The sequence below is a fragment of the Ambystoma mexicanum genome, chromosome 6q (assembly GCF_040938575.1).
Source record: "Ambystoma mexicanum isolate Mex_15411 chromosome 6q, UKY_AmexF1_1, whole genome shotgun sequence".
In the NCBI taxonomy this organism is placed as follows: domain Eukaryota; kingdom Metazoa; phylum Chordata; class Amphibia; order Caudata; family Ambystomatidae; genus Ambystoma; species Ambystoma mexicanum.
This window is the reverse complement of record NC_090937.1, coordinates 96,300,550-96,327,211: the sequence shown is the minus strand read 5'-3', so window position 1 is coordinate 96,327,211 and position 26,662 is coordinate 96,300,550. Positions and strand designations below refer to the sequence as shown.

Below are 26,662 nucleotides of genomic sequence, written 5' to 3'. Positions count from 1 at the left end.
ACAGACACAACAAGCAACTGTGAACAGATATTTAATATAGGGCCACTTTGGCACATGGAAACATTTTAAATAAACGTTTTACAAGAAATATCAAATCACAAATCAACTAATGTTTTCTTTAATTTACGCAGCCATGTGAACTTTACTTTGAAGTTGAGTCTTAACCTAGAGCTACGAAAAATGAAATTAATCCGTTCTAGAATGGGGACAGTGGTGAGAGTTTTTGGGCAACTTTGTCACCTAGGGGCAAAGAAATAAAATATATAAACTACTGCAGTTAGATACTAATAATCAAAAGAGAAATATACTTACAAGCTTTTAAGGCATGTTTCAAACATAAGGTTGCATATTTATCAGATGAAGACCAACTAGATCATACAACTCATTGCCCTCATTATGAGTTCTGATTTACAGGAACATAATGGGCCTCATCACGAGTTGTGCAGTATCCCGGCAGAAATACTGCTGTGATACCACCGAGGCTATTAGCGTTACCACCAATCCCCCCGGGGCTATAAGCGCCAGGTCATGGGTTTGGCGGAATGGTAATTCCCCATTGGACCCATTCGAGAATTCCCTAATTTTTGGTGCTACTACCGCCGGTGGTATTAGGGTGCTGTAATAGTGCTGAAAATCGCCAAATTCTGGGTGGATTTACCCTCAACTCAGAGCTGGGGGTAAATCCTGCCAAACCCATGATTTGGCGGACCGTTAAAAGTGGCGGTAATAGCGTTACTGCCGTATTTAAGTGTTACTGCTGAACTCGTGATGAGGCAGAATGTGGGTAAAACCGTGAATCACAACTACTTTACTGTCATTTTCCTGCTCCACCAAATTATGAAAAGACGTGGAGGATTTATGTAACTCAAAGTAAAACCTCCGCTTTGCCTCTAAAAATCGCTTGATTTCTCACAGCGGTATTACTGCTCACAGTAAATCTGGCAAAATACCTATAGAGTCCTACGGACTGAAAAAACGGGAACTAAAACCGCTGTTACCCACTCATAATCCCACAGTAAATTTGCGGGACCAAGTGGCAGTATCCGTAAATTATTTTTCTGCTCGTTCGGGACCAGTGTCTTTTGGGCTGAAGGAAACCTCTAAACCTCTATCATACTTTCCATATATACTACACTATATTGAACATAAAGTCTTAAGTAGAACCAAATTAGGCCCGTCCATGTCCTTAGGTAAACTTCTTCATCAGGAGCAACTTTATGTAGGAAATTGTAAGAAATATCGCCATCATGCACGCCAGGGCCACATGGTTTTGCCACAGGGCCCATTCAGTAACTTCAATGCCCTGTTCGGTTAAGTGTTCCTCTCCAGTTTTGCACCTAGAAAGCAACAGAGAAACGACGGGTTAAAATATGATTGGCAGTATGGTCCACTTATCTAATGCGGGAAAAAACGTGCATCTCTACCAAGCTGATCCCGGTCAGGCTTGACACTTGATCCAATTGTGGCTTTTTACAGAACAGCACTTTGGAATCAGGGACTGGTAGTTTAGCTTTTCCATGTACAAATATGTATATGAAGGTCGTACCTTGCAAAGTGAAGTTTGGTTTCACAAGCAACACAAGGCCACTAAGAAGCCTTGGACGCCTTGACCTAAAGTGGTTTGTACTTCTGCTTTCAATTGAAGAAAGCAGATAGTTTAGACAAGATATGGTGTCCTTTCACCTATTCTTTCTGGTCTTTGATTTTAACAAATGCACATGCAAGAAATACGCCTCGTATTAGGGCAAAAGCAGAACACCGCCCCCTTTAACTCCAAGCAAAACATTACCAGGTGGCTAGCTCACAGTTTAAGCACTGTCCTTGGACATTAGGGCACGCCTGCACTTTACATGTGGGAATCTTGACAAGGCAGACTCATTCGTCCACGTTTGATCAATTGAGTGCCATTAAATTGGGTAGTAAACACAGCTACTGGTGATAAATCCAGTATGAAGTGTTAGCTTTGTATATAATTCACTTAGGATGTCTATGCATTGGGAACTAAGAGAGTGCACAGCCATCCTCACCCCAAGACCAAAATACAGGGAGTGCTTCAGGAGGGAAGGGAAGACTCAGGTGGCGAAGGAGTGGTTGCAGAAGTAATCCAGAGCAGGAGAATGTGGTCCTTGATGGTTTTGGAGGAACCTGTTTTGACAAGACTTTCATAGATCGGACTTGTCTAGTAACCTTGTCTGGGGAGAAAAGGTGAAAGGCAGAGGAGGAGGGAGAAGAGGTGGCCGAAGAAGGGGCAGAGGAACAGCAGGGGGTTGAGGGAGACAAAAGGAGAGAGGACAGGATGGCCTGAGTTTTAGAGATGAAATGAGAAGCCAGGAACCGTGAAGCGGGCCTGGGAGGGGACAGGAGAGGTACATACTGCAGCAGCATTGGCCAGCTCATTGCAGATTTTAAAGAGTTTGACCGAGTTGGTAGATGCTGCAGAGATGCAAGCTTGGATGTGAGCTCTCTTCTTGGTGCGGACAGAGAGCCGGTATTGTCTTTGGAACAGGTGGCAGGACAGTTTGTCAGAGGGTGTACCGGAAGCATGCCATTTCCTCTCAGCTACCCTGCACTTGCGTTTTAGGGTGACGCGGAGCGAGTCGTATCAAGAGTTGCACTTGGGTTTGGGCTTCAAACGGATCCTCATGAAACGGGCAAGAACATTGGGAGTATAAGATATAGCAGAGTGGAGCATGGAAAGGGCTGTGTCAGGGTGTGAGTCAGCCGAAGGAGGAGGGGGGAAGAAAGTGGTGGTGAAAGCATCAACTGATACACGCTTCAGGGGTCAGATAACCGATAAGGTAGTTGTCAGTGCTGGAGTTGGCTTGGCCTGAGGGGTAGAGAGGGTGAGCTGGGCGGAAAGAAGAAAGTGATCACTCAAGGGAGAGGAGTGGTGAGAGTGATCGAAAGGGGATGGTCTGAAGAGATCAGAACATACAGAGTGTGCCCTGCAGAGTGTGTCGGGCCAGAATGGAGAATAGAGAGTGAGAGAGGGTCACAGAGATCGGGAAAGATTTCAGAGGAAGGACAGGAAGCATTAAGGTGGATTATAAAGTCTCCAAGAAAGAGGAGTTGAGTGGTCAAGACAAGGAGGGAAGAGGAGAGGTCCTCCCACTCAGAGAGGAAGGAGGAGACTGACCAGGGGGCCGATAGATGGTAGCCACAGTAAGGGAATGGGCAGGAGAGAGAGAGAGAGCCTGCAGACGAGGTATTCAAAAGATGAGTAGGCCTGAGTAGGAAGGACAGAGGCAGGAATCTACTCGGGGAAGATCAGGGCTACACCCCCTCTGGAACGGTTGGATATGGGCGCGGAGAGGATCTTGTAGCCATCAGGGAGGAGAGTGTCAAAGCTTGTGACAGAGCTGGCTGTGAATCATGTCTAGGTGAGACCGAGTTTTAACAAGGGGGGTCCTGGGAGTCCCTCTGCCAGACATTAGTCCTGTTTACGAGAGACTTACCCAGAGTCTTTAGCTCACTATCTTTCACAGAGAAGAATATCCCAAACATATCAGTCTTTGTCCTGCCCGGGGGCAGTCCAGCACCGAAATGCTAGGCAATTCTCCTCTGAACAAGAGTACCAACAGCATCCCCAGACACGTGTTTCAGTCTGGTTGGACCTCATCAGTAGGGAGGAGCTGTGCCTCTCTAAGAATAGGGACCAAGGGGTCCACGTCTGGTGCCCCCCTAGTAGATCGAGGTCAAGTTCCTCCAGGAGGTGGCAGATGTCAGAGGAGTATTTGACAGCTGAGGGAGAGTTTAGAGTGGCAATATGGAGAAGGTTGCTGTCCTTGAAAGACTACCATGGAGGGGTGCAAATCAGAGGTATGCCCTGCAGAGGTGTAGAAGAAACCCAAGGGGGGGGCAGAAGAGGAAGGAGGAGAGGGCAAGGTAGCCAAGGAGGAGACAGCAGAGGAAGGTGAGGGAGCCATGGAGGTGAGAGCGGGGACAGCAGGAGAAGAAAGGAAATTGATGAGGCGCAGGAAGCGTCTATCAAAGAGGAGAAGTTTGGCTTGAGAGCTTTGGATCAAGACAGTACCATTTAAGTAAACATTACTGATGACCTTAGAGGAGTGGAAGAAGGCCAGGAGGAACTCCCACTGGGTGCCTCCATTAATGGAAGAAGAAGAGAGCACAGAGACCATATGTAGAGTCCATAGGTCTGGCGAGGGAACGAAAAAGAGGATGTCTCTGAGGGTTTGCCAGGAGGAAGCACTGGTATAGATATCACCATGCAGCTCCAGGCACACGTAGAGGAATCTAATTCCCTCCACCCACAGCAGTTTGGTTTCCGCCCCGCACACAGTACCAAGACGGCCATGTTAGATCTGCAGACCAAAATGCTCGGTATTATTGACAAGGGTAAGACAGGCCTCCTCGTTCTAGCCGACCTCAGCGCCGCATTTGATCTCCTCGACCATAACCTACTCCAGAATGCGCTAAAAAAGACCACCAACTGCTCTGATGAAGCCATCAGCTGGATAATGTCCTTTCTAAAAAACAGAATATCCAGAGTGAACTGGGGGGGACAAGTTCTCCCTCGAAAAAGAAATCCTCTGTAGAGTTCCCCAAGGGGCCAGTATGTCACCCCTACTGTTTAATCTTTACTTAAAGTACCTATGCCTTGTTCTCGACCACATGAACACCTATTTCACTAACTATGCTGACGACACGCAGCTTGTATTCGAACTAAGTGGCAATTATCAGAAAGATAGCGAGCAACTTACCACGATATACAACCACGTGGAGCAATGGATGGACTCCAATTGCATGTGCCTAAATGGAAAAAAAACGGAACTCATGATTTTCGGCTCATCCTCTGCTCGTGCTAAGCTACCCTCATCCTACACATCCTTCCACATTAAAGATACCCCCATTCCGGTCCTAAGCAAGGTTAAAACCCTAGGTATCCTGCTAGAAGCATCGTTGGGTGCGGACGCCCAAGTACAGTTCATCAAAAAAAACTGTGCTTACCACTTCCGTCTAATAAAAGCCATCAGACCATTCATATCTGAGGAAAATTGTGCGACCATAGCAAGAGCCACCATCTTGTCGCGCCTTGACTATGGCAACGCTTTAGTCCTGGATGCCTCCAAGCAATGCCTACAAAGCTACCAAATTGTACAGAACAACGCGGTAAGAATTGTCAAGCTCAAAACTTAAACAGAGCATATCAGCAACTCCAGAAGGGAGCTTCATTGGCTGAAAATCGAAGATAGGGTGCATTTCAAAACCTTAACCATCGTTCAAAGATGCATCTACGGAAAGGCACCAACCTACTTAAAAACTAGGATCAAACCATACGTTCCTAATAGAACACTGAGATCATCCCAACTTGGTAAAATTGCCACAGCACCACACAAACTCAAAAGTGGCTTAGGTAGAGCCTTTCCAACCCTTGCAGCCAACCTTTGGAACAACCTACCAGACCACCTTAGACTGGAAACCAACTACTCGCATTTTCGCAAACAGGTAAAAACCCACATCTTCAAATAAACGGCCATCACTGCCTATACCTCAGTTAGCTTAATTCTATGTGACTGTCCCGTCCGCCCTGTCTAATCACTATCTGTCCGTCCGTTCTCGTGTCCTTGTTTCTGCGCCCGAGGCTCGCAAGCTACTGGCACAATATAAATATTAAAATAAATAAATAAATAAATAAATATCAGCAATAGGGAGGCCTGGGTTGGAGACCAGGATGCCCTTTTTAAAGTTCTTCCTACCAGATTTGGAGAGGAGAGCAGGATAGCCGATAGAGAAGCAGTTAGAAAAGATAGGAGAGACAGAGAGCACAATAGGGTAGGAAGGAAGAAGAGAGAAGAGGAAGGTTGTGGGAGTGGTTCGGGAGAACACTAGGGAAGGACACAGGGAGGGGTGCATCAGATGAGAACAGAGAGAAACGAGACAATAGTAGAAGTTGGGCAAGATCACAGTAGCTTAGATAATGGTAGATAAGAGTGTTAGGTGAAAGCTTTGCTAGGTGGCAAAACCACAGAACGGCACTACTTCACAATGCAGTTGCAATACAGGTGAGAAAAAACACACCCAAGTCTGAGAGTCCTGTATAGTCGGGCAAAGGCCTAGGTTTCCCAATGTAATTTTAAATACTTTCACAATGAAATTTAAATAACGGAGAAAAAAACGCACCTAAATCTGGGAGTCTGCTATGTGGCTGGGTTTTCAGGGTAGAGTGAAGGCTCTATTACTAACTCCTAGCCCACTCCTAGCTTATATAGTCGCTGCTGGTATAACCTGGGGGGGGGCAGGATGACCCTGCCAGGAACGGCTCGCCACATATGTCAAGGGCCCAAGAGAAGTGAGGGTACCTTAATGAGGGTTCTTAGCCATTACCAGCTGTGGTCGGCACACACACCAGGGTTATAATGCCATTAGCACCGGTGTACTTTATATGGTTTAAAAAAAGGAATTCTTACTTTGTGGTGTGGCACCGTGCTGTACTTCTGAAGTCCCTTTTCTACGTTGATGACCACAACATCATCAACAAGTAATAGACTTGAGAAACTACTGCGCTGCAAGTTAAGTTTCCTTGTTTTAAGGTAAACGCATCCTTAGCACTCACATATGAACTACACGGGTGCTAAGAGATGAGAGAGTAGCAGGGAAGGGTGCGCAGGCCAGCAGCACTCAGGCCTCTTGAAACACAGGCATAGACCAGAGAATACAGCCCACATTTCGTGCCTCCTGATTGGCCAGTGCCCCCTTCCAGGATGTGTCATGTCCTGCGGATGACAGTTTACCCAAGAAGAGCCTGTATCACAGAGCTACGTCAGGGATGTGGCATCCAATGACCAGGGGACTGCAAGAGATTCCATGTCATGCACAGATCAGTTCTTGCTGCAGCTGAATAAAGAAAGTTCTCAATACAGCAGTCTCTGTGTGCGTCTTTCTGCAGCTCAGACCCAATACTTGATAGGGTGCTAATGAGTATCATTAATATGCTGGGTAGTTGTGAAGCATCTCTAAAACCAAGTCTGTGATTATGCCTTACAATCCCTGTGGCAACCTGTGCAATCATCCAAGAAGTGTGCTCGTAAGGTCTTTTGGAGGACAAATAAACCATATAAATTGCCTGGATGTAAACATGATTTCAGTGCCATGGCACTAATCTATTCTGTAGAAGATATAAATGGAAATGGCCCCTATAGGAGGTACAAACAGGATTTTCCTCTGTGTACCTCGACAAGCTATTGTTCTCAAACCCACAAATAATAATTGCCTGCTGGTTCTCGAATCTTGTGCAGAGCTCTTTTTTGGGGCTCTTTCAGGCTCCTCATCTGACTGGTTGCCCATCCTACTGCACCTCTGGGGTAAAATGAGAAATGACGTAACATTGCCCCATAACTACAACAGGTGTATTGCCCTTGTCCTGTTGATTCCTGTGGCCAGATACCTTTGGAAACTTTGTAAAGTCCTGTAAAATGAACTAACAGAATCTACCTCAACATTTCTCCTTGCTCGTCCTTGTGACACTGCAGCTTCCAGAACATATAGCTGATTTTTTTTATATAGTACCAGTGATTTGCTTTAACACATTTTAGTATAATAAAACACTGCAGTTGACTTTTTCACATTACAAATATGGGTGTTACTGTATCAAATTGGACTTACTTGTTTCTTACTGGGTTTGTTATGTGAACTGGGGCCTCAATAGAGCCAGTACTGCACCTTTTTTAAATAAATTGTATTGCTGATTGTTAGACCATTTTGTCCAGTTTGTCTATTTGGTTGCCTACTTTTACTTGATCCTTTCTACACCATTTATGTTAGTACCTCCCCATCAGGGTTTGTCTGCTATATTGGGTTTTGGTGTAAGTGGGAATCAATGTTAACCATTTCTGTGTTTTTTGCATACGTCCATGCCATTGTTGGTATATTTGTCTAAAGTACTTTTTTAATGCAATTTTATATATATATATATATATATATATATATATATATATATATATATATATACACACAACGCTTCGGTATTGTTCTCAGCTGATGTCATTTACCACTGTTAGGTTGCCATCTGCTGTCCAAATGACAAAGTGCACCTCTGTATGCCCTTCTTCAACAACAGCTATCATTTTAACCAACAGAATGAGCACGGTTCTACGTAGTCACCCTCACTTTCCACTATCGCAAACATTCAGAATAATTTCACGTTGCTTATTTACACCCCCACTTCTCTTCACGCAGGGCACGGCAGTTCCTGTGTCAATTAACAGTTAATTACCGGCTCAACATTTCAGGCTCTAAATGGTGAAATGCTGTAGAATGAATGAATTCTCACGAGCTACAACTGAAAGTAGGTGCTGTAATTATGCTACTACTCAATCGTATGCCATCACGGGGACTCTGCAATGTAACAGGGTTAACAATTGCGCATCTACAACGACACATCATAAAGGCCTGTGTAATCAATGGAATTTAGATATTGCTCTTATATCGCACAATCCTCTCATTCCATATGATACGAATATGCCGTTCAAATTCAAAAGAAGACAGTTACCTATAAGTGTAGCCTTTTCAATCACCATTAACAAGTTACAGGGACCTACGCCTCCTTCCTGGAAGCGATCGTGGTAATCCGATATTTAAGAATGGGGACAGAAGTGACCCTCTGAATTACCTACTGATATTGACCTTTAAGATATGCCAGAATGGCGTATGTCACACCTGGAACGGCTAGAATTTAATAAATGATGTACATATAAAACAATTTATAGAAAGAATTAAAAATAAAACCGCTAGTAACCTCACTCAACAAAACTAAACCAGCCACCACTAAAAAAAAGTAAGCCCCCCTTGCGAAAAATAGAAGTAAAAACGAAAATCTACTAATGAACCTAACACTATATTTACCAATGTTAAAGTAGCCACAGTAAAGCATTCCAAATACAAATTTTAAAAAATGTCCACCGTAGAGTTATTCACAATCTTGTAGAGACAGCTAAAAGTCACGATCTAACCTTAAAAACTACTGCAGAAGACTAATCCTCGAAGCTCTGACAGTGCATTTCTACTAAAGGAAAAGTTGTTTATATTGATTTTAAACAGAAAGAAAACAACTAACTGAATTAATCAATACATTACAAAAAGTACTTCTAAACATGCACAATGTCAATATAGATACCTTTTCAAACTTCTGTGAAGGTGGATGGATTCACACAAGCAGCACAGAAACATATTTCAATGAAGAGGCTTACAAACAACAACATATAAAAAACAATTGCCATAGACAGTAATGGCTGAGGGTGTGAAATGGTAGGAGACACCATCACAGCAATAAACCCTTATAGAAAAAACTTCCCTAACAAACTTTCAACCAAATGTTCTTTTTGCCGCCAAACAAACCGTCCAGCGTACAAATGGACATGCAGGTCAATATGTTACGTATGTCAATAATGCTTCAAATCTTACGACAATTCCTCAACCACCATGTGAAACTAAAAGACAAAAGTAGAATGAACTTTACAAACCATACACTCCTGCCCAGTGCGCAGCCACACACTGGACTGTGAGGACATTCATTTGCCTGCATTTCAGGAAATGCTTCCAAAAGCACATTCGAGCACATTAAAATGTTAGCAATACACCATTCTGCTATACAAAATCTTGTGCATGGACTGTACTATGCAAAAAGTCTTGCTCTAGAACTCCAAACTTTAAATAACATTCTCCTACATGGAACAGCCAAAGAACTCCTTTGAGAAATAGAGCACATCGAAAGTAAATATTTTGGAACTGAAGTGGACTTAGAAAATTCAGTAACTTCAGACAACATTAGCGAAAGCCTCACAAACTCCAACCTCGTAAAAAACACATACAAAAAAGAAATCACTAAGTTTCAGAACACATCTGCTGAAATACCAGACCAATTATGTGCTTGTTGTTGCACAAAAATAGTAGTTATGGCCTACAAAATAGAGCACAATGAGAAATCCCAATGGGTCCAATTAGCTTTATATCTAACAACAGAAAATAAATACAAAATAACTGACCCCTCATTAGTTTGCACGCGCTGAAATACAAAGCTTGATAATAACCAAATGCCATCTCATGCTATTACTAACAACTTAGAAATCTTCCCACTTCCAAAGGCTTGCCAACAACTTAACTTGTTTGAGAGCATTAAAATACAAACAGTACACTCATTTCAAGCTATAATACACCGTCAACCGAAAACAGCCAAATTGCCTCCATCTGAGTTACTAAAAGGCATTTGTGGCAAAGTAGTATATTTGCCATTAGATCTTAAAGAAAACATAGAATCTGTAGGTGTACAACGGCCAATAGTTCAATCATTGATTGTACTAGTTTGTATTTTATTAATTCTTGTAAAGTGCTTTTATCCAAAGCTCTGTACATAGTATAAAAACAACGGTACAAAATCAGTGAAATAGGAAAATTCAAATATCAAGTCAGAAAACAAACAATCATGGGCAGTGAAGTAGGTGATTTTTCAACAAAGCACGAAAAGAAGAATAAACAGTGATAGATCGAAGAGATAGCGGAAGAAGATTCCTATGAAGAGAGTTCAAAAGAGAGAAAACGAGATTGGGCACAGGGTGGGTGGGGAACAGTCAACTTAAAAAGACAAGAAGAACGAAGAGAGCGAGAAGGAATATAAAAAGAAAGCAGAACAGCAAAATAGTCTGGAGCAAGCCCATAGAGAGATTTAAAAATCAAACAGAGAAAATGAAGTTTAAGTTTGGACTGAAAAGGCAGCCATCCAAGGGATAGAAGTGAGTCTGAAATAGAATCACGATAAGAGAGAAGGCAAAGTACGCAAATAGAAGAATGATAAATAGATTTCAAAGGAGCAAGACGAGAGGAAGGAAGACCAAAGAGCATAACAGAACAGTAGAAAAGTCGAGAAAAAATAAGGGAAGAGATAAGCAATTTGGTTGCATGAAAAGTGAGAGAAGAACAAACTTTGCGAATGTTGTGCAAGTGAAAACGACAGGAACGGGAAGTTAAGGAAATGTGATGGGTGAAGGAAAGATTAGAGTTGAGGTAGAGACCAAGGTTACGAGCAGTGGGGGGAATAGAAAGAGTTGATGGTGAAATAGAAGATTCTGAAGAAAATGTATTGGCAGGGACAAATAAGACCTCAGTAGCGAAGCCATCCAAGATTTAATGGCTGACAGACAGGAAGTAAGAGTGGAGTGGATTTCAGGTGTGAAAGAAGAGGAGGATAGAACAAGTTGTGCATCGTCAGCGTAAAAGTGATGAGAGATTCCAAAGGAGGAAATCACAGGAGCAAGAACAGAAGTGTAGAGTGACAAAAGAAACTGACCTAAAACTGAACCTTGGGAAACGCCGTGCTCAAGAGGAAACGGTGAGGAGATCTTTCTGCCCCATGAAACTGAAAAGGTTTTATTAGATAGATAAGAGGAAAATCATGAAAGAACAGAACCCCTCAAACCAAAAGAGGAAAGAGTCCAAGAGCAAAGCGTGATCAACTGTGTCAAAAGTGGCAGATAACTCAAGAAGAATAAGAAAGGAAGAGTGTTTAGATTGACAAGCTGACAGAAGAGAATTGAGTAAACACATTAAAGCGGTCTCAATAGAGTGGCGAGGGCGAAACCCAGATTGGAAGCGTGCAAGGAGAGAAAGATCATTGACAAAAGAAGAAATCTGTGAATAAACGAGACGCTGCAGAAGCTTAGATAAGTAGGGTAGAAGAGAAATAGGGTGGAAAAGAGTTATGAGGTAAAATCCATGTTTCAGTGATACAAAGCAAATGAAAACATAATCGTAAGAAAATGTCCAAAACTGCAGATGACTTGTTACGTAAGGATTTAGCATTCCACAGGCCCAGATGTGCAGCAGATGTGTCAGTAATGGGTGGATAAATAAGGTTAGGATTCACACATGTGTTTGTGAATTGCTTATTCAATTGTAAGCTATCGGACGATAAATGTTTGGGTATTGAAATGGTCATGTAGATAAAAACCATTACATTGATGTTAAGCCTGGAACCGGGCAATGGTTTGTCCGGCAATACTGGGGAGGGCAGGAAGCAGGCAAACAGCATGGCTACAGGGCCATGGGCTGCGGACACGCCATGGACAGCTGCAGAAAGCTCCCTTCACTTGGCCCCCACTTTGCCCGCGGCTTTGCCTGAGGTGGATCTACGAAACCGCGGTGAGTGGGATGGAAGCGAGGCAGGTGGGCGTGGCCTCCTTCATGTAGCTAGTTGCCTGGCACAGCAACACCGGACAATATTGTGAGCAGGCGGGCACACAGGTGATAATAGCTGTGCTCCTGCACAAGCGAAGTGGCCAGGCCCTTGCACGTCGGTGCATAGTTGAAAAATGTGCTGATGATAATGGAGGAACAGTTAATGGTGTAGCAACAAAAGACAAAAAAATGTACAACAACCAGTTGACTTCAACAAAGTTAGACAAGCCCAACAATATCTCAAAGAAAACAATGAATACTATAAAGATATAAACATAGAGGAAAACAGGGGGGGCATGGCTACGAGGGCCATGTAGGAGGACGCGATCTGGAGGAGCTCCCGAGATCCTGAAATGATCCTGGCGAAATAGTGCATAACAACATGCCTATGACTGCTGAAAACACAAATGCCGATGTGTGAACGGTCTGACTGCGCTTGGTGAACTTTTGGAAGGCGTGGGAGGAAAGGTGGTGGAGTTTTGTGTGAAAAAGATAAGGAGCTCCGGAGACGAAAGACGAAACAAAATGGCCGATCAACGACCGGAACAAAGGAAGGAGCAGGCCGCACGGTGGTCGGGTGATAGGAGCGAACTGTGTGCGCATTTGTAACTTGTGCAGAACGCAGGTCCTCTGGGTCATGTCTAATAGAACAGTGAGACTGAAGGCGAAGCAGCCCATGTTGGACGACTTTGCCAAGACGTCCCCTGGTCCGGAAAGTTCCAAGAGTAAGGATAAGTCGCCTACAGGCGGCATGCCTGCGACGGGTACTAACCAAGAGGTCCTGGCTGCGATTGCAGACTGGAAGGCGACCTGGGAAGCTAAGCTTGAACTGGCCGTAACTGAGCTGAAAACGGCATTGGACCTTAAGGTCGGTGAGGTGCAGGAGGAGGTGAATTTACTCCGGCAGGACGTCAGGTCCTTGGCGGAGCGCACTAAGACCCTCGAGAAAGAGGTGAGCCCGAACACTGCGGATTGTGCCTCCCATAAGGCCGAATTGCATGCCCTGGTGCAGAGAGTGGGCAACTTGGAGAGCAGGGCGGAGGAGGCAGAAGGACGCGCCCGACGGAACAACATTCGCATCGTGGGCCTACCAGAAGGATCGGAGGGCCACGATCCCACAGAGTTCATCGAATCTATGCTGTTGCAGGAGATACCCGGAGGAGCCTTATCCCAAGGATTCGCGGTGGAACGTGCGCATAGAGCTCTAACAAGGAGGCCGCCGTCGGGAAACCCGCCTAGGCCAGTAATTGCCAAAATCCTTGATTACCGGGACCGGGAGAGGATACTAGAACACTTCCGCAAGGGAGGAACGATTACTTGAGGAGCGGCAAACATAACGGCCTACCCAGACTATACCCTGACTGTGCAGCGTAGCTGCATGAACTTTGGAACGGTAAAGCAGAGATTGAGAGAGGCGGGCCATAAATACATGTTGCTGTATCCGGCGAAATTGAACGTTTTTCATAAACACAAAACTTGGTTTTTTGAGACTCCGGAGGACGCCATGGGATGGCTCAACGTGCAGGGATGTCCCCAGGAGCCTGACGTTCGGACGGGAAGAGGAGATGGAGGAGATAAGTAGTGCACGAGGAGGGTGCCACAAGATGTGGCGGTACAGATCTCTGGGATTTGATTATAGTAATTTGCGCGGCCTTAAGCAGAGAAGGTCAGACTGTTGCACAATATATTATGAGCACTGTGACTATTGCTGTATTTAAGGGAGCCTTGCAGAGCGGATCTCTTTACCCCACTTAGTAACTTTAGTTAAGTGGCCATTAGGGCAGCTTCACCCTACTGGGCTCTGGGCATTGATTGGTGCTTGCAGGGCTAGATGTGGGGGTGCCCGAGTTCCGTGGATGGAGCTGGGCAGCAGTTGGGGAGTGTGGTGTTGGGGAAGGGATGGGTAGAGGGTGGGGAGGGAAGTGGGCAGTTTGGGGTGTGTATAGTTATGGGGAGTTCGAGTTTGTACAAGAGGCTACAAGAAAAAGCCAGAGGGCTGTATCTGTATCGCGTGGGCAGGTGGGATTTGCTGCCCGGAAGGGGGGAGGATACTTATGAACTATGGGGGATCTTAAGATCGTAACGTGGAATGTCAGGGGACTCAATAGTTACTTAAAGAGGAACAAGGTCATGATGTATTTGAAAAGCAGAAGATTGATATTGCACTGTTGCAAGAGACGCATCTGACTCGGCAAAAGTTGGAACTGGTGGGGAAGAAGTGGAGAGGTACTGTAGTGGGCTCTCCGTATTCTGCCTACGCTAGGGGAGTGTTGGTCTGGGTGGCACTGCACGTTCCGCTCCAACTTACACAAGAGGTGGTGGATACGGAGGGGAGGATGGTCATATTGAAGGCACTGGTGGAGAATAGGGAGGTGTGCATTGTAAATATGTATGCCCCCAATCAAAATACGGCGGCATATTTTAGGACTCTGTGTACCAACCTGGGTGCGTGTGTGGGTGGGGCGGTTATTTGGGGAGGGGATTTTAATTGCGTGCTGAACCCCAGGGTAGACAGATCTGATGATAAGATTGATAGGCCCACCCCAGCGGCCAGGGCATTGCAGACACTGCTCAACGACTTTGGGCTGGCAGATGTTTGGAGGCTGAAACATCCTAATGAGGAACAGTACTCACATTACTCTGCCCCGCAACAACTGCATACAAGACTTGATTATTTTTTTGCCACCCCAGATGTGGTGATAGAGACCACCCAAATAGACTACAAAGCGAGGGTCCTGTCGGACCACTCGCCTCTGGTCCTGGGTTGGCAGTACTGCCGCCCCAGAGCGCGGATACCGACGTGGTGCCTCCGGGCTGAGGCGCTCAAGGATCCGGTCTTTAGAGAGGATATCAGGGATGAGATCACACATTATTTCGAGGAGAACGCTGGCAGTGTGGATTCGGCGGGCATGCTCTGGGAAGCCTTAAAGGTGGTATTGCGGGGTGCTGCCATTGCTAAATCAAAGGGCCTGCAGGGTGGGGTCCTAATGGAGTTAGGGGAAGCTGAGGATGAACTGGAACGGGAACTCAATAGGGGAGGGGGGATGCAGATCTAGTACTTAAACTACAGCAGCAGAGTGCAGAACTTTGGGAAAGGCTCTGCAACCTCAACTATAAGAAGTATGTTGTGAGACAGCATGCAGGTGGGGATAAAACGGGCCGTCTCTTGGCGTGGTTATACAAGAGCGAAACCCCTAGGCCCCCGATTAGGACGATAACCAGAGAGGATGGAGAGGTAGCGAACACCCAAGAAGGAGTCAATGAGGCATTCTTAGATTATTACAGGGCACTATATGAGGACAAAGGGGGGGGGCAACCGAGAGGAGATAAGAGAAACTTTAAGAGATATGGGATTACCTAAGATTAGTGCTGAAGAAAGAGAGGAGCTGGATGCACAGATTACTTTGGAGGAATTGGAAGAGGTGGTGAGGCAGCTGCCCACCAGTAAGACTCCGGGTGCGGACAGACTCCCTAGCGAATTTTATAAAGCATATAGAGAGCAGGTACTCCCCTCACCCCCATGCTAGAAATGCTTAATGAATCGTTTGAGGTGGACCGGCTGCCGGAATCGCTTAGAGAAGCGATAATAATACCGCTCCCTAAGCCCAACAAACCAGGGCATAGCTGCGGCTCCTATAGGCCCTTGTCAATGCTGAACCAGGACGGCAAGATATTGACGGCGGTCCTGGCCAATAGGTTGCGGAGAGTTATTAGTAAATTGATACATCCGGCCAGACAGGTTATGTCCCCAACAGAAATATAACCCACAACCATAGGCGACTCCACCGGGTGATTGAATGGGGGAGCAAGAGCGAGGGTGAAATGGCGGTTGTGTGCCTAGATGCAGTCAAAGCTTTCGACTCAGTCAGGTGGTCGTGGTTGCTGGAGGCCCTGAAGGAATACGGGATGGGGCCGGGCTATGTTAGGTGGGCGAAGTTGCTGTACAGTGAGCCGCTGGCTAGGGTACGTACAGGAGCGGTGATATCCGAGAGGTGGCAGCTTAGCAGAGGCACCAGACAAGGGTGCCCCTGGTCCCCGATGTTATATATTCTGGCCCTGGAGCCCCTGGAAGTGTACCTTCGACAACAATATGACATGATAGGCATTGAGGTAGGGGGAGAGAAACACCTAATATCCCAGTATGCTGACGATTTGCTATTATATCTGAAATATCCGGAGGAAAATCTTCAATATATTCTGGAGGTAATGGAAAGGTATGCAGAACTGTCTGGCATAGCGTTGAACCCCCAAAAATCGAGCATGTTCCCATTGGGTAGCTACAGAGGGACCCCTCCGGAGCGGTTGCCAGTGTTGTCGATACCATGGGCGGTTGGCTCCTTCCGCTACCTCGGAATAGATGTGTATCACACGGTAGAGGAGGAACATTTGCATAACACTGAGGTGGCTGTGGGAAGAATCCGTATAAGTATGAAGTTTTGGGAGAAGTTGCTGTTGGCGATGATGGGACGGGGGGCGATGCTCAAAATGGTGTTCCTACCTAGGCTCTTACATTTTTTCAGCAATATTCCGTACACGATACCTAAGAAGTTTTTTGCCAAGCTGAATAGTATGTTGTGCAGAGACTTCCTATGGCATGGCACTCGGAATAGAGTGGCGCTATGGAAGTTGCAGAATTTCTATGAAAAAGGGGGTATTAAGCTGCCTATTTTTGAGGCCTATTATGTAGCTGGCCAGTTGCAATATTTGGTCAAATGGCTCTCTGATGAGGTAACTCCCGAATTTAGGCTGTTTGGACAGGACTGCACTCCGTTTCACCTGAAGGAAATTATTTGGTTGCCTAGGTCAGAAATGAAGGAGCGCCCGGGTATGATGTTACTTGGGTGGAAGATGTGGCGTAGAGTATGTCGCATGATGGAGGACCCGTACCCGTGTTCCCTGCAAGTGCTGTTGGTTGCCTTGGCAGGGGAAGACAAACAATTAAGGATGATAATCAGGACCTACTGGGAGTCGGTCGGGCTGGTTACATTGGGGGATGTCTGGCAAAAGGGGGCCATCAAGGATTTTGAAGGACTAGGGGAAGAGGCGGGCTTGCATAGGGGCCAGTATGTCACGTATCTAAGGCTGGTGCAGAATATTCGTAAAATCTGGCCTGAGACTGTATTGGCGGAGGAACCAGACGCCACTATGGGGACGATATATGACATATCAGAAGGAGGGCATGGGATCTCTAGATTGTATGAGATAATGATGACCCGGGTTGGGAAGGAATTGACGCATTTGAGGTTGGATTGGGAAACAGAGGTGGGAGCACAGATGGAAGATGGGATGTGGGAGCGTGCTATGGGATACCACAAGAAGGTGTCAAGAAATGCCAGATGACAACAAATACAGTTGTACATAACGCACAGATCTTACATGACCCCGATGAGAACATCGAAGTTTGTAAATGCGGGACGACAAGCGTGCCCAAAATGCGATAAGGAAGATGCTGATATGACACACATGTTTTGGTCTTGCCCAGTGATTGAGAGTTTCTGGGGAGAAGTGGCGCAAAAACTAGCGGACAAAGGGGTCACGCTCACTATAGATACGGCGTGGGCCTGCCTGTTTGGAGGGTTTCCCAGACCACGGAAACTTAAACATGTTGGGAAATTGAAGGACTTGGCATATGTGCTCGCAAAATGAAGGATTGCCATGGGATGGAAGCAGTGCCATAAGCCACGGGTGGAGGTATGGTGGCGGGATTTGCAAAAAATGGGCGGAGGCTGAAACGGTGGTATGGCAGGAAGCATGTCGCAAGTGTGGGGAAGAAGAAGTGAGTACCCTGCTAGCATGGAGAGTATTAATAGCAGGACTGTTTGGAACAATAACGGATTCTTCAGTCTCAGAAGAAGGTGATACCCTGCCACACACAGCAGATACGGAATGAGAAGGACAAACACATGTTAGTGTGGTTGAACGTGTATTTGATTGTATTTGTTGTAATGTTAATGCAGTTTCAGCTATGCAGTACTCTAAGTTGTTTTGACTTTTCTGTGAGGCAGTAACATTGATGGCTTTATTTTTATATTTACAGTCATAAAGAACCTGGGAATTATATTATTTGTGCAAACTCCTATCATGTAAAAAAGAAAAAGAATGTTTTCTTTCAGTGCAAATTTCCCCAATAAATGCAGGTGCTGGGTTCAGCAATGCAATTGCAGTTCACAAATAAGTAAAATACAAATAAAAAAACAAAACAGAGGAAAACATAAGAGAAACCACCCAAATAATTCAGAATTCACCACCAACTGGCCAATTTGAACGTCTAGATCCTGTTACTTCAGCCAACGTTTTAGACCAGTACAAAATTCACCCACTACACTCCAAAGACACCATAGAAGATGCATTGGAAACATATCAAATGCGTCAAAGCCAAAGGATCCCCAATGAGTATATGGGAGAAAAGTGTAGAAGCACGTTCTTTTCCTCTACTCTTTCCTACAGGAAAGGAGGAGGATATGATGAAAGATCCATACAAATTGTTGCTGCATCAGACTATCACTCTTTACGATTGTTTTCTGAAAACCCCAGATTAAGACAAAATGTAGAATACATTTTCCACCTCCCATTCAAAAGTGAGCAAACAACTCTATGTTATGGAGTTACATGCACATTGAAAACAGGCTTTAATTTTTTAAACATGTTGGCTACACAAATGCTTCAAAAGATAAAAGGCAAAGATAGTTTTGCAGTCAAGTATCACACATCTCTTGGCAAAATGTGTGGTACAAAAGAATATTGGTTCTGATGTCACACTGATGTACGTTGTATGCTAAGGACCTTAAGCCCACTGCATGTTTTTTTACAGAATATGCATGGGATGACTTGCACAACTTCTTATGCATTTCAAACCAAAATAAAGATGGAATAGATATAAAAATAACAGGAGAACTCTGTTCTCTTGACCTTGTCAATGTATCAAGGTACTTTCACCATCGCTTCATTGCCATGCTGCACTTCATCTGCAATAAAACTACCCAATTCGGAGAAGTGGAACACTTCTTATGGAGAAAAGAATATCAATCCAGAGGAGCACCACACATCCACATGCTTTTGTAGATAAAAGATGCTCCCAAATTTGGCCATGACAGTGATGCCACTGTTTTACAGTTTATTGAAAAATACATATCCTGCAACATCCCTTCAGAAACCACACATAGTGACCTACGAACACAAATCATATGCTCCTAAAAACATAAGTGTGGCAAATACTGATGACGTAGATATATTTTAAAAAAAAAGGTAAATACTATACCAAATGTCGCTTTGGCTTCCCTAGACCAGTTTGCACAAAAGGACAAATAAATAAATAGCTTGATGTTTTCTGTTAGACACTGTGTAAAAGGCATATCCCCTAAAAACACATATAACATTAAAAGAAATGAACCATCCAAGTGCATCAGTGATTACAATGCAATCATTGCCCTCTTATGGAATGCAAATATAGACATACAATACATTCCAGACAATTCTACTGCAGTTGCAATATATGCCTCGCCAAAGCTGAGAAGACAGAGCTACAAGACCTGTAGGATGACATATCATCTTACAAAACACTGTCACCAAAATTGCAGACCATTTAACACGTACAGCCTTATATGGCAAATCTGGACACATTGTCTGACTAAACATTTGTCCAGCTTCCTCCTGAAAAAAGAGTACTAAACTTCTACCAAGAGAAAGAAACAATAGCCACAAATGATCCCAACAGCCAGGACATTTTAAAAAACAATTTAATTGACACGTACTACCCAAACAGAAGTACTGCTTTGGAAAACATGTGCCTGTATGACAGACCAACGCTACTCTTACAAAAACTCCTACATGGCCATATAGCAACTTTTTGAACCTTGGAGAAAAGAAGAAGAATTATTAGGTGCCTTGACTCATTTGAAGCTTCATTTAAAGCAAATTAAATCAGTATAACAAATGTCAATTTCAAACGATACAAAGAAATGTTGGACAATGAATGCCAACAAGAGGAAGAAATTGAAGCTCAACTAGATGAAGACACTCCTCAGGGCAGTCAACCTTCCCTTACAGGAAGCCAAGAACCACTTGGAGAACCTCTTATTCTAAATGAAGCAGAAATAGCCATGACTGAGGTAGAAAATACCATGTATCAATCTAAACAATCTGAAGAAGACTTGCCAGAGCTCAAATCACAGATAAATGATTAACAACTCTCCATCTATCTAGAAGTCACCGAGGAAATTCAACATGGTTTTAAACATGAAACTAAAACTTGTAGCTGTAAACATTATAAACCTCTGCTTATGTATGTAAGTGGTGAAGCTGGTTCTGGTAAAACTTTCTTAATTCAAATAATCAGCAAATGTCTACATGACTTAACAAACAATAACCTTTCATCTGTTGTAACAACCCCCACAGGTTTAGCTGTCTACAACATAGGATGTGCAACTTTACACTACTGTTCATACCAGTAGAACACCAAAACAAATTAGAATACTACAAATTATCAGTAGAAGCTGCTTCTGAAGTATGCAGGATTCTGAAACTAATGAAAGTGCTCCTGATAGATGAAGTAAGCATGGTTTCCAAATTAATGTTGGCTTTAATTCATCTCAGAATGCAAGAAGTCCTCAAAATTGACTATGAAGAACTGTTTAGAGGAAAACACGTTAATGTTTTTCAAAGACCGCCTACAGTTAACACCAGTAAAAGGTCAACCTATTTTCAACACATTAGGACACATACAATGCCGTAACACACTCAGCAGCATCGGAAATGAAAATCAATGACAACATTTTCGCTAGAGAGAACTAACTAAAAACATGCATCAGTCTGCAGATCTCACCTATGCCAACTATTTAAAAAGCATTCAAACTGATCTGCTTACTAAAGATACACAAACCATCTTGAATACTAGACTAATCTAGGAATTATATTGGCAAAACACATTCTCCTGATGTCATGGAACAATTACCTCAACAAAATATAAAATGCATGTACTTAATGCCAACCCTTGCAAGCTATAGTCAATTCAATAATACAATGATGAAAAAAGAAATGCAACTAATACTGCATATCAGCTCCACAGACATACTAGACGTGCACAGCATGACACTCCCTATGTGTCAACAAGCAAAACCATGACTAAATAGCTTGGAAAAATGTATCTCCAACACATCTGGATTAGAAAAAGTATTAACTGAGTGTATAAACTGCAGAGTAATTCTAAAACGCAACCTTGACATAGAACAAGGTTTAGGCAATGGAGCAATTGATTCAGTTGTTGGCTTCCAAACATATCTACATGACAACAACATTCAGTTTGTGAACATCCACTTTGACAAACTTGCAGAAGTTTAAAAAATACGCTGAACCGAGGGGCGCTGTGGTGCGCCAGCCAAGATGGCCAGTTAGGAGCTGAGCTCCGCTAGAAATAAATCCTGGTAATTACATCCTGCGGATTACCTGAACCTTTGGTGATCAGAAGCACACACTATGAATAATGAAGATCTTCAGCAGCAGCTGAGCAAGTTTAAGATAAAACCACACTGCGGATCACCCGAAATGACAGCTGGTTAGTTTGAACGGCCCTGGAAATGCTGCACAGACCGCAAGCCAAAACAAAACTGAAGTACTTTGGAGGGGGACGGTCCCCACAACAGCAAGGCCCCTAACATGAGAGCAGTGTGAGAACAGCATAGTGCTTCCGCTCAGTGCACACTGGTGACGTGCAGCGTGGACAGTGTCAGACAGGCTCACATAATAAACAGCCATAAAGATAGCTGGCCTGCCGGGGTTGGAAATGACACGAGGTGCAAAAAGTAACAAGAAGGGCCCCATGGATGCCTACAAAAACATGAACACCACGGAGGAAACTGAAGGGACCCCTCAGAACTCCACAGTGGCGAGTCAGGCTCATACAGAAATGAACCTGACTCATATATGGCAGCCCTGCAAGCTGGCTTTTCTGCAGTAAACAACAAACTCAACGATATAGGCAGCAATATTGTCTCAATAAGAGCGGATCTGCAGAAGGGAAACACAAGAGTCACCGAGGTGGAAACCAGGGTGAGTGCGCTGGAAGACACAGCTGCCACACATGGTAAAGACATTGAGAACATTAAAAAAAAGTCTAAAAGTGTTGTGGGTCAAATGCGAGGACCTAGAGTCCACGTCACACCGTAACAACATTCGGGTGGTGGGCATGGCCGTGAGGTCTATAAACGTGTCAATAGAAGTGTTCCTGGAGGAGGCACTCTGCACAATGTTCCCGGAGGTGCAAGTCTCGCCACAATTCCTTGTCGAGGTGGCCCATAGATCACTAGCCCCACCGCCCAAACCAGGAGCCCCGCCACGCACTATCATCGCTCGCCTACTGAACTACCGCAACCAGGATTTGATACTCTGTTTATTACGAGAAAAGGGCACCTTGTCGTATGATTCAGCCAGAATCCTTATCTACCCTCACTTCTCAAATGGGGTCCAGGCTGCCTGACGCACATATGACCAAATTAAGAAGGCGCTCAGAGATAGGAAGATCCCCTACACCATGATGTTTCCAGATAGGGTCCGAGTACAGCATGCGGGCAGAGCCCATTTCTTTGAATCCCCATAGAAGGCCATGACATACATTGAGCAGAACATTCCGGCTCTACTTAATAATGGCTAACATTTGCTTCTATTCACCACAAGATGTGCATAGTCCATATTTACTTGGCCCACGAGGGCATCACACCAAGTGGTTCACCTAATCCGCTAGAGTCACATGATGCGGCTCATGCTGGATGAATGTCCCGGGAGGATAGCTCAGTGGCAACGTGCGTGCCTTGGAAGCAAGACGACACGAAGCAACACAGGTTCGATCCCCGGGTCCGCGTTTAGAAACCGCTGGGTATTTAAGCATGTTATAAATATGCAACTAAGACAACAAAAAAAAGAAATTTTGTAACAGCGCCTCGATGCCCGAGGGCTGTGTGAGCGCTTTAAAAATGCAAATAAATAAAATTTAAAAAAGCATTGATGCTACCTGTTGTGGCCACAGGATGCCACCCATTGTTACAGACAAGGAAGTTGCAGTTTGGGTATCCACAGTCCAGTTGGGGGGATGGTGATGGAGGGAAGGGAAGGCTTTATTGGGGTTTGGTTACACAGAAAAACTGATGGTTGTGAAGGATATAAAACGTGCACAGTGTATTCTGTGGTTATATAATATGCATATAGAGAGGTTATATGGCGCTGGTGGGGTTGAACCATACGATTAGGCTCCTTACTTGGAACATCAGAGGGTTGGCCAAACCTATAAAGGCACAGAAAATCCTGGCATACGCCAAGAGGCTTAAGATTAATATCCCGATGCTGCAAGAAACACATGCCACACAAAGGGTGCTGGAGGCGTTTGCTCGTGACTGGGGCCCGCTGCGAGCGAGTACTGATTACTCCACGCAGTCCAGGGGTGTTTTTGACCCTTATACACCAACGCACAGGGTTTCAATTTACCAAATCTATGGTGGACTCAGGGGGGCATTATGTGACCATATGGGGCTCGTTAGGTAACCACGATGTTATACTGATCAATACATATGGCCCAAATGCAGACAAGCCTGACTTTTACCTGCACATCATCGACCAGTTATCGCCATAGGGCGACTCCAAAGTCATCTGGGGGGAGACGCCAACACAATCTTTAACCCGCAAAAAGACAGAACAGCTAGGAACCCCAGGGCACACACCAAAGCGGTGCAGGCAATACTTCACGGTATGTCCTATCTCTCTCTGACGGATGTGTGGAGAGAGCTGCACCCCAACCTAGAGGAGTATCTCTTCCATTCCCCGGTGCATAATTCAAGCTCACGCATAGACTACTGGCTGTGTTCCTCTGCATATATTCCCCATGTGAAAGAGTGCACCATCCTCCCACGGACGCTGTCGGACCACTCACCTGTACTGTTGGAACTGGGCTTGGCTGGTCTGGAATAGGGCCCACAGGTTTGGCGAATACCACCGGCATTGCTGAAAGATGGTGCTATCACCGAACCCCTGAGGTTGATATCACAGATTACTTTGACTGCAACATGGTATCAGTAGGGGTCCGTGGCCATTGTATGGGAATCATTTAAGGTCCTGCTAAGGGGTCATTTATTGTCACAGGCACATGGTACATTACGGGCGATCAGAAGGAAACTGCAACACACTAAAACTTCTCTATGCACCCTTGAAAATGCACGTTCACCGACAGTGGGAGATGAGACTCTCGCGCCTTTACATGACCAGTTAGAGAAATATAGGAGTCTTGCAGAGCGGGAAATACTATATTACCTGCCCGATGAGGGCCAGGAGATATAGGGAGGGGAATAAGGCAAGCAGGACCCTGGCCAATCTAATTAAAGCAGAACATAACATGTCCCCCTGACCCGACGGTCTCCTGGGAGATTTATATAAATGCTACATGGCCGAACTGGCCCCTAAATTACTGGAGGTGTGGGAGGAGGCCCTAGCAACAGGTAAACTACCCCTGTCCATGAGGGAAGAAGTTACAACTGTCCTGCTCAAGCCGAAACAAACCACCGCATTAGCCCACATCCTACCGCCCCCTATATCTGATAAACACGGACACCAAAGTATTTGCTAAAGCTATTGCAAACAGACTATTACCCTATATGAATAAACTGGTACACCCCGACCAGTCCGGATTCATCAACACAAGATACACCTCCCTGAACCTACGGAGGTTATTTGCCATAATAACCCAGCTAGACCCTAAAGCAAAGGTGATAGCGATCTCAATAGACACTGAAAAAGCGTTTGATTAGGTATGCTGGAAGTATATGTATGCAATGCTGGGGCGACCAGGGTTTGCTTCACGGTTTCTGGGTTTTATACGACTACTATACAAGGACACCTTCTCACCCAGATTCTCACTAGATAGGGGAACACGCCAGGGTTGCCCATTATCCCCCCTCATTTTTGCCCTCCCTATAGAAGGAATGGCAACATTCATACAACATAGACACATATGCCGAGGTGTCCGGATTTGTGGCTCCCCCAATTGATCTCACTTTATGCAGACAGCACCCTACTGTACATTAGAGACCCTGAAATTAATTTGGACCCGGTAATGCTAGACTTAAAAGAATTCTCTAAATACTCCGGGTAAAAAATGAACCCGGCCAAGTCAGAAATGATCCCACTAACCAGGGACTGTACGGTCGGATGCCATGGCAGACTTTTGTTGGTCCCCATGCTTTGCTCGCTACCTGGGTGTTAGTGGCCACCGGCAGACATACCCTATATAATGCCAACTATGAACCATACATAATGCAACTAGAAACCTAGTTAAAACTATGGAAAAAACTCCTGATTTCAATGTATGGCCGCTTTGCCCTACTGAAGATGGTAGTGGTACCAAAACTCCCATATCTATTCATTAACATCCCGATGTGGCCCGGTAAAGCACTCTTTGTTACAGAAAATTGCATCCAATTTTGTATGGGGGGGGGCGGTGAGAATGGGCTGGGCTAAACTATGTGAACAATATGATGATGGCGGCTTAGCAGCCCCAGATTTTGAACTTTTTTATTATGCTGCACAAGCGCAGTTCTCAAGGTACTGGTTCCAGAACACAGAAATGTATGCCCACATACATGTGGAGAAGTATGCAGCTGCTCCCGTGGATATACGCTGCATGATATATACTAAGTCGTGTGGTAACACTGGGGAGGTGGATCCAGTGGCCTGCATGTTATGGGCGTGGGACGGGTAGTTACGTAGGGTAGGGTGCACAGAACCATATATCGCCTTCTCTCCCCTCTGGCATAACCCCGATATTAGCCCCACACGTGACACAATGCTACAAAGAGTATGGGACCCAGCGAAGGAACTGACTGTGGGTGATATGTTCCCGGGTGGTTAGTTCGTAGCACTGGATGAGGTACAAAAAAAAAATAGTCGCAGACTCACCATAACACTGCAATACCATCTACTAAAAGCAGCATGCAGGCACAAATGGCCCTCATTCTCGGCCGAACTGGCCCCCCACTCATTTACACAAAACTTCAAAACTCAGGAAGTGTTCAAGGGTGGCATATCCACGTTATATAGTATGCCACAATCCCACTCCCCATCCAAGAACACAATGAAAAGAAAATGGGAAAGAGATCTACATATAACAATAGATGACACGCAATGGGCGAGATATTGTCAACTCACAAAATTGATTTCCCTCAACGCAAATCTCTGATTAGTCCAGTTCAAAATTCTTAAAAATCTAGACTTCACACTCAAGAAAATTGTGAAATTCGATCAGAATAAACCTGCACTCTGCCCCAAGTGCAACACCCCGGATGCCAACTCCATTCACATGTACTGGGACTACCCAGCCATCCATCAATTCTGGGAGGAGGTGGTCACCACTCTGAGCAATATGATCAATACACACATTCCTGCCACCCCGCAGAAATACCCACTAGGGGATATAGGGAAAGTATCCATCAAGATATGCCAG

General features: G+C 44.9%; 1 protein-coding gene across 2 annotated transcripts in view; it reads right to left on the bottom strand.

The window, feature by feature from the left end:
* Positions 1-226: 226 nt before the first annotated feature.
* Positions 227-26,662, bottom strand: part of LOC138515804 (broad substrate specificity ATP-binding cassette transporter ABCG2-like) — a 961,595-nt gene continuing 935,159 nt past the window's right edge. For both annotated transcript variants that reach the window (XM_069630540.1, XM_069630541.1), the window contains 2 exons: positions 8,091-8,109; positions 227-1,337 (listed from right to left, as the gene is read on the bottom strand). In XM_069630540.1, coding sequence (XP_069486641.1) covers positions 1,187-1,337; positions 8,091-8,109 — 170 coding nt within the window. In that variant the 3' untranslated portion in view covers positions 227-1,186. The remainder of the gene's footprint in view (positions 1,338-8,090; positions 8,110-26,662) is intronic.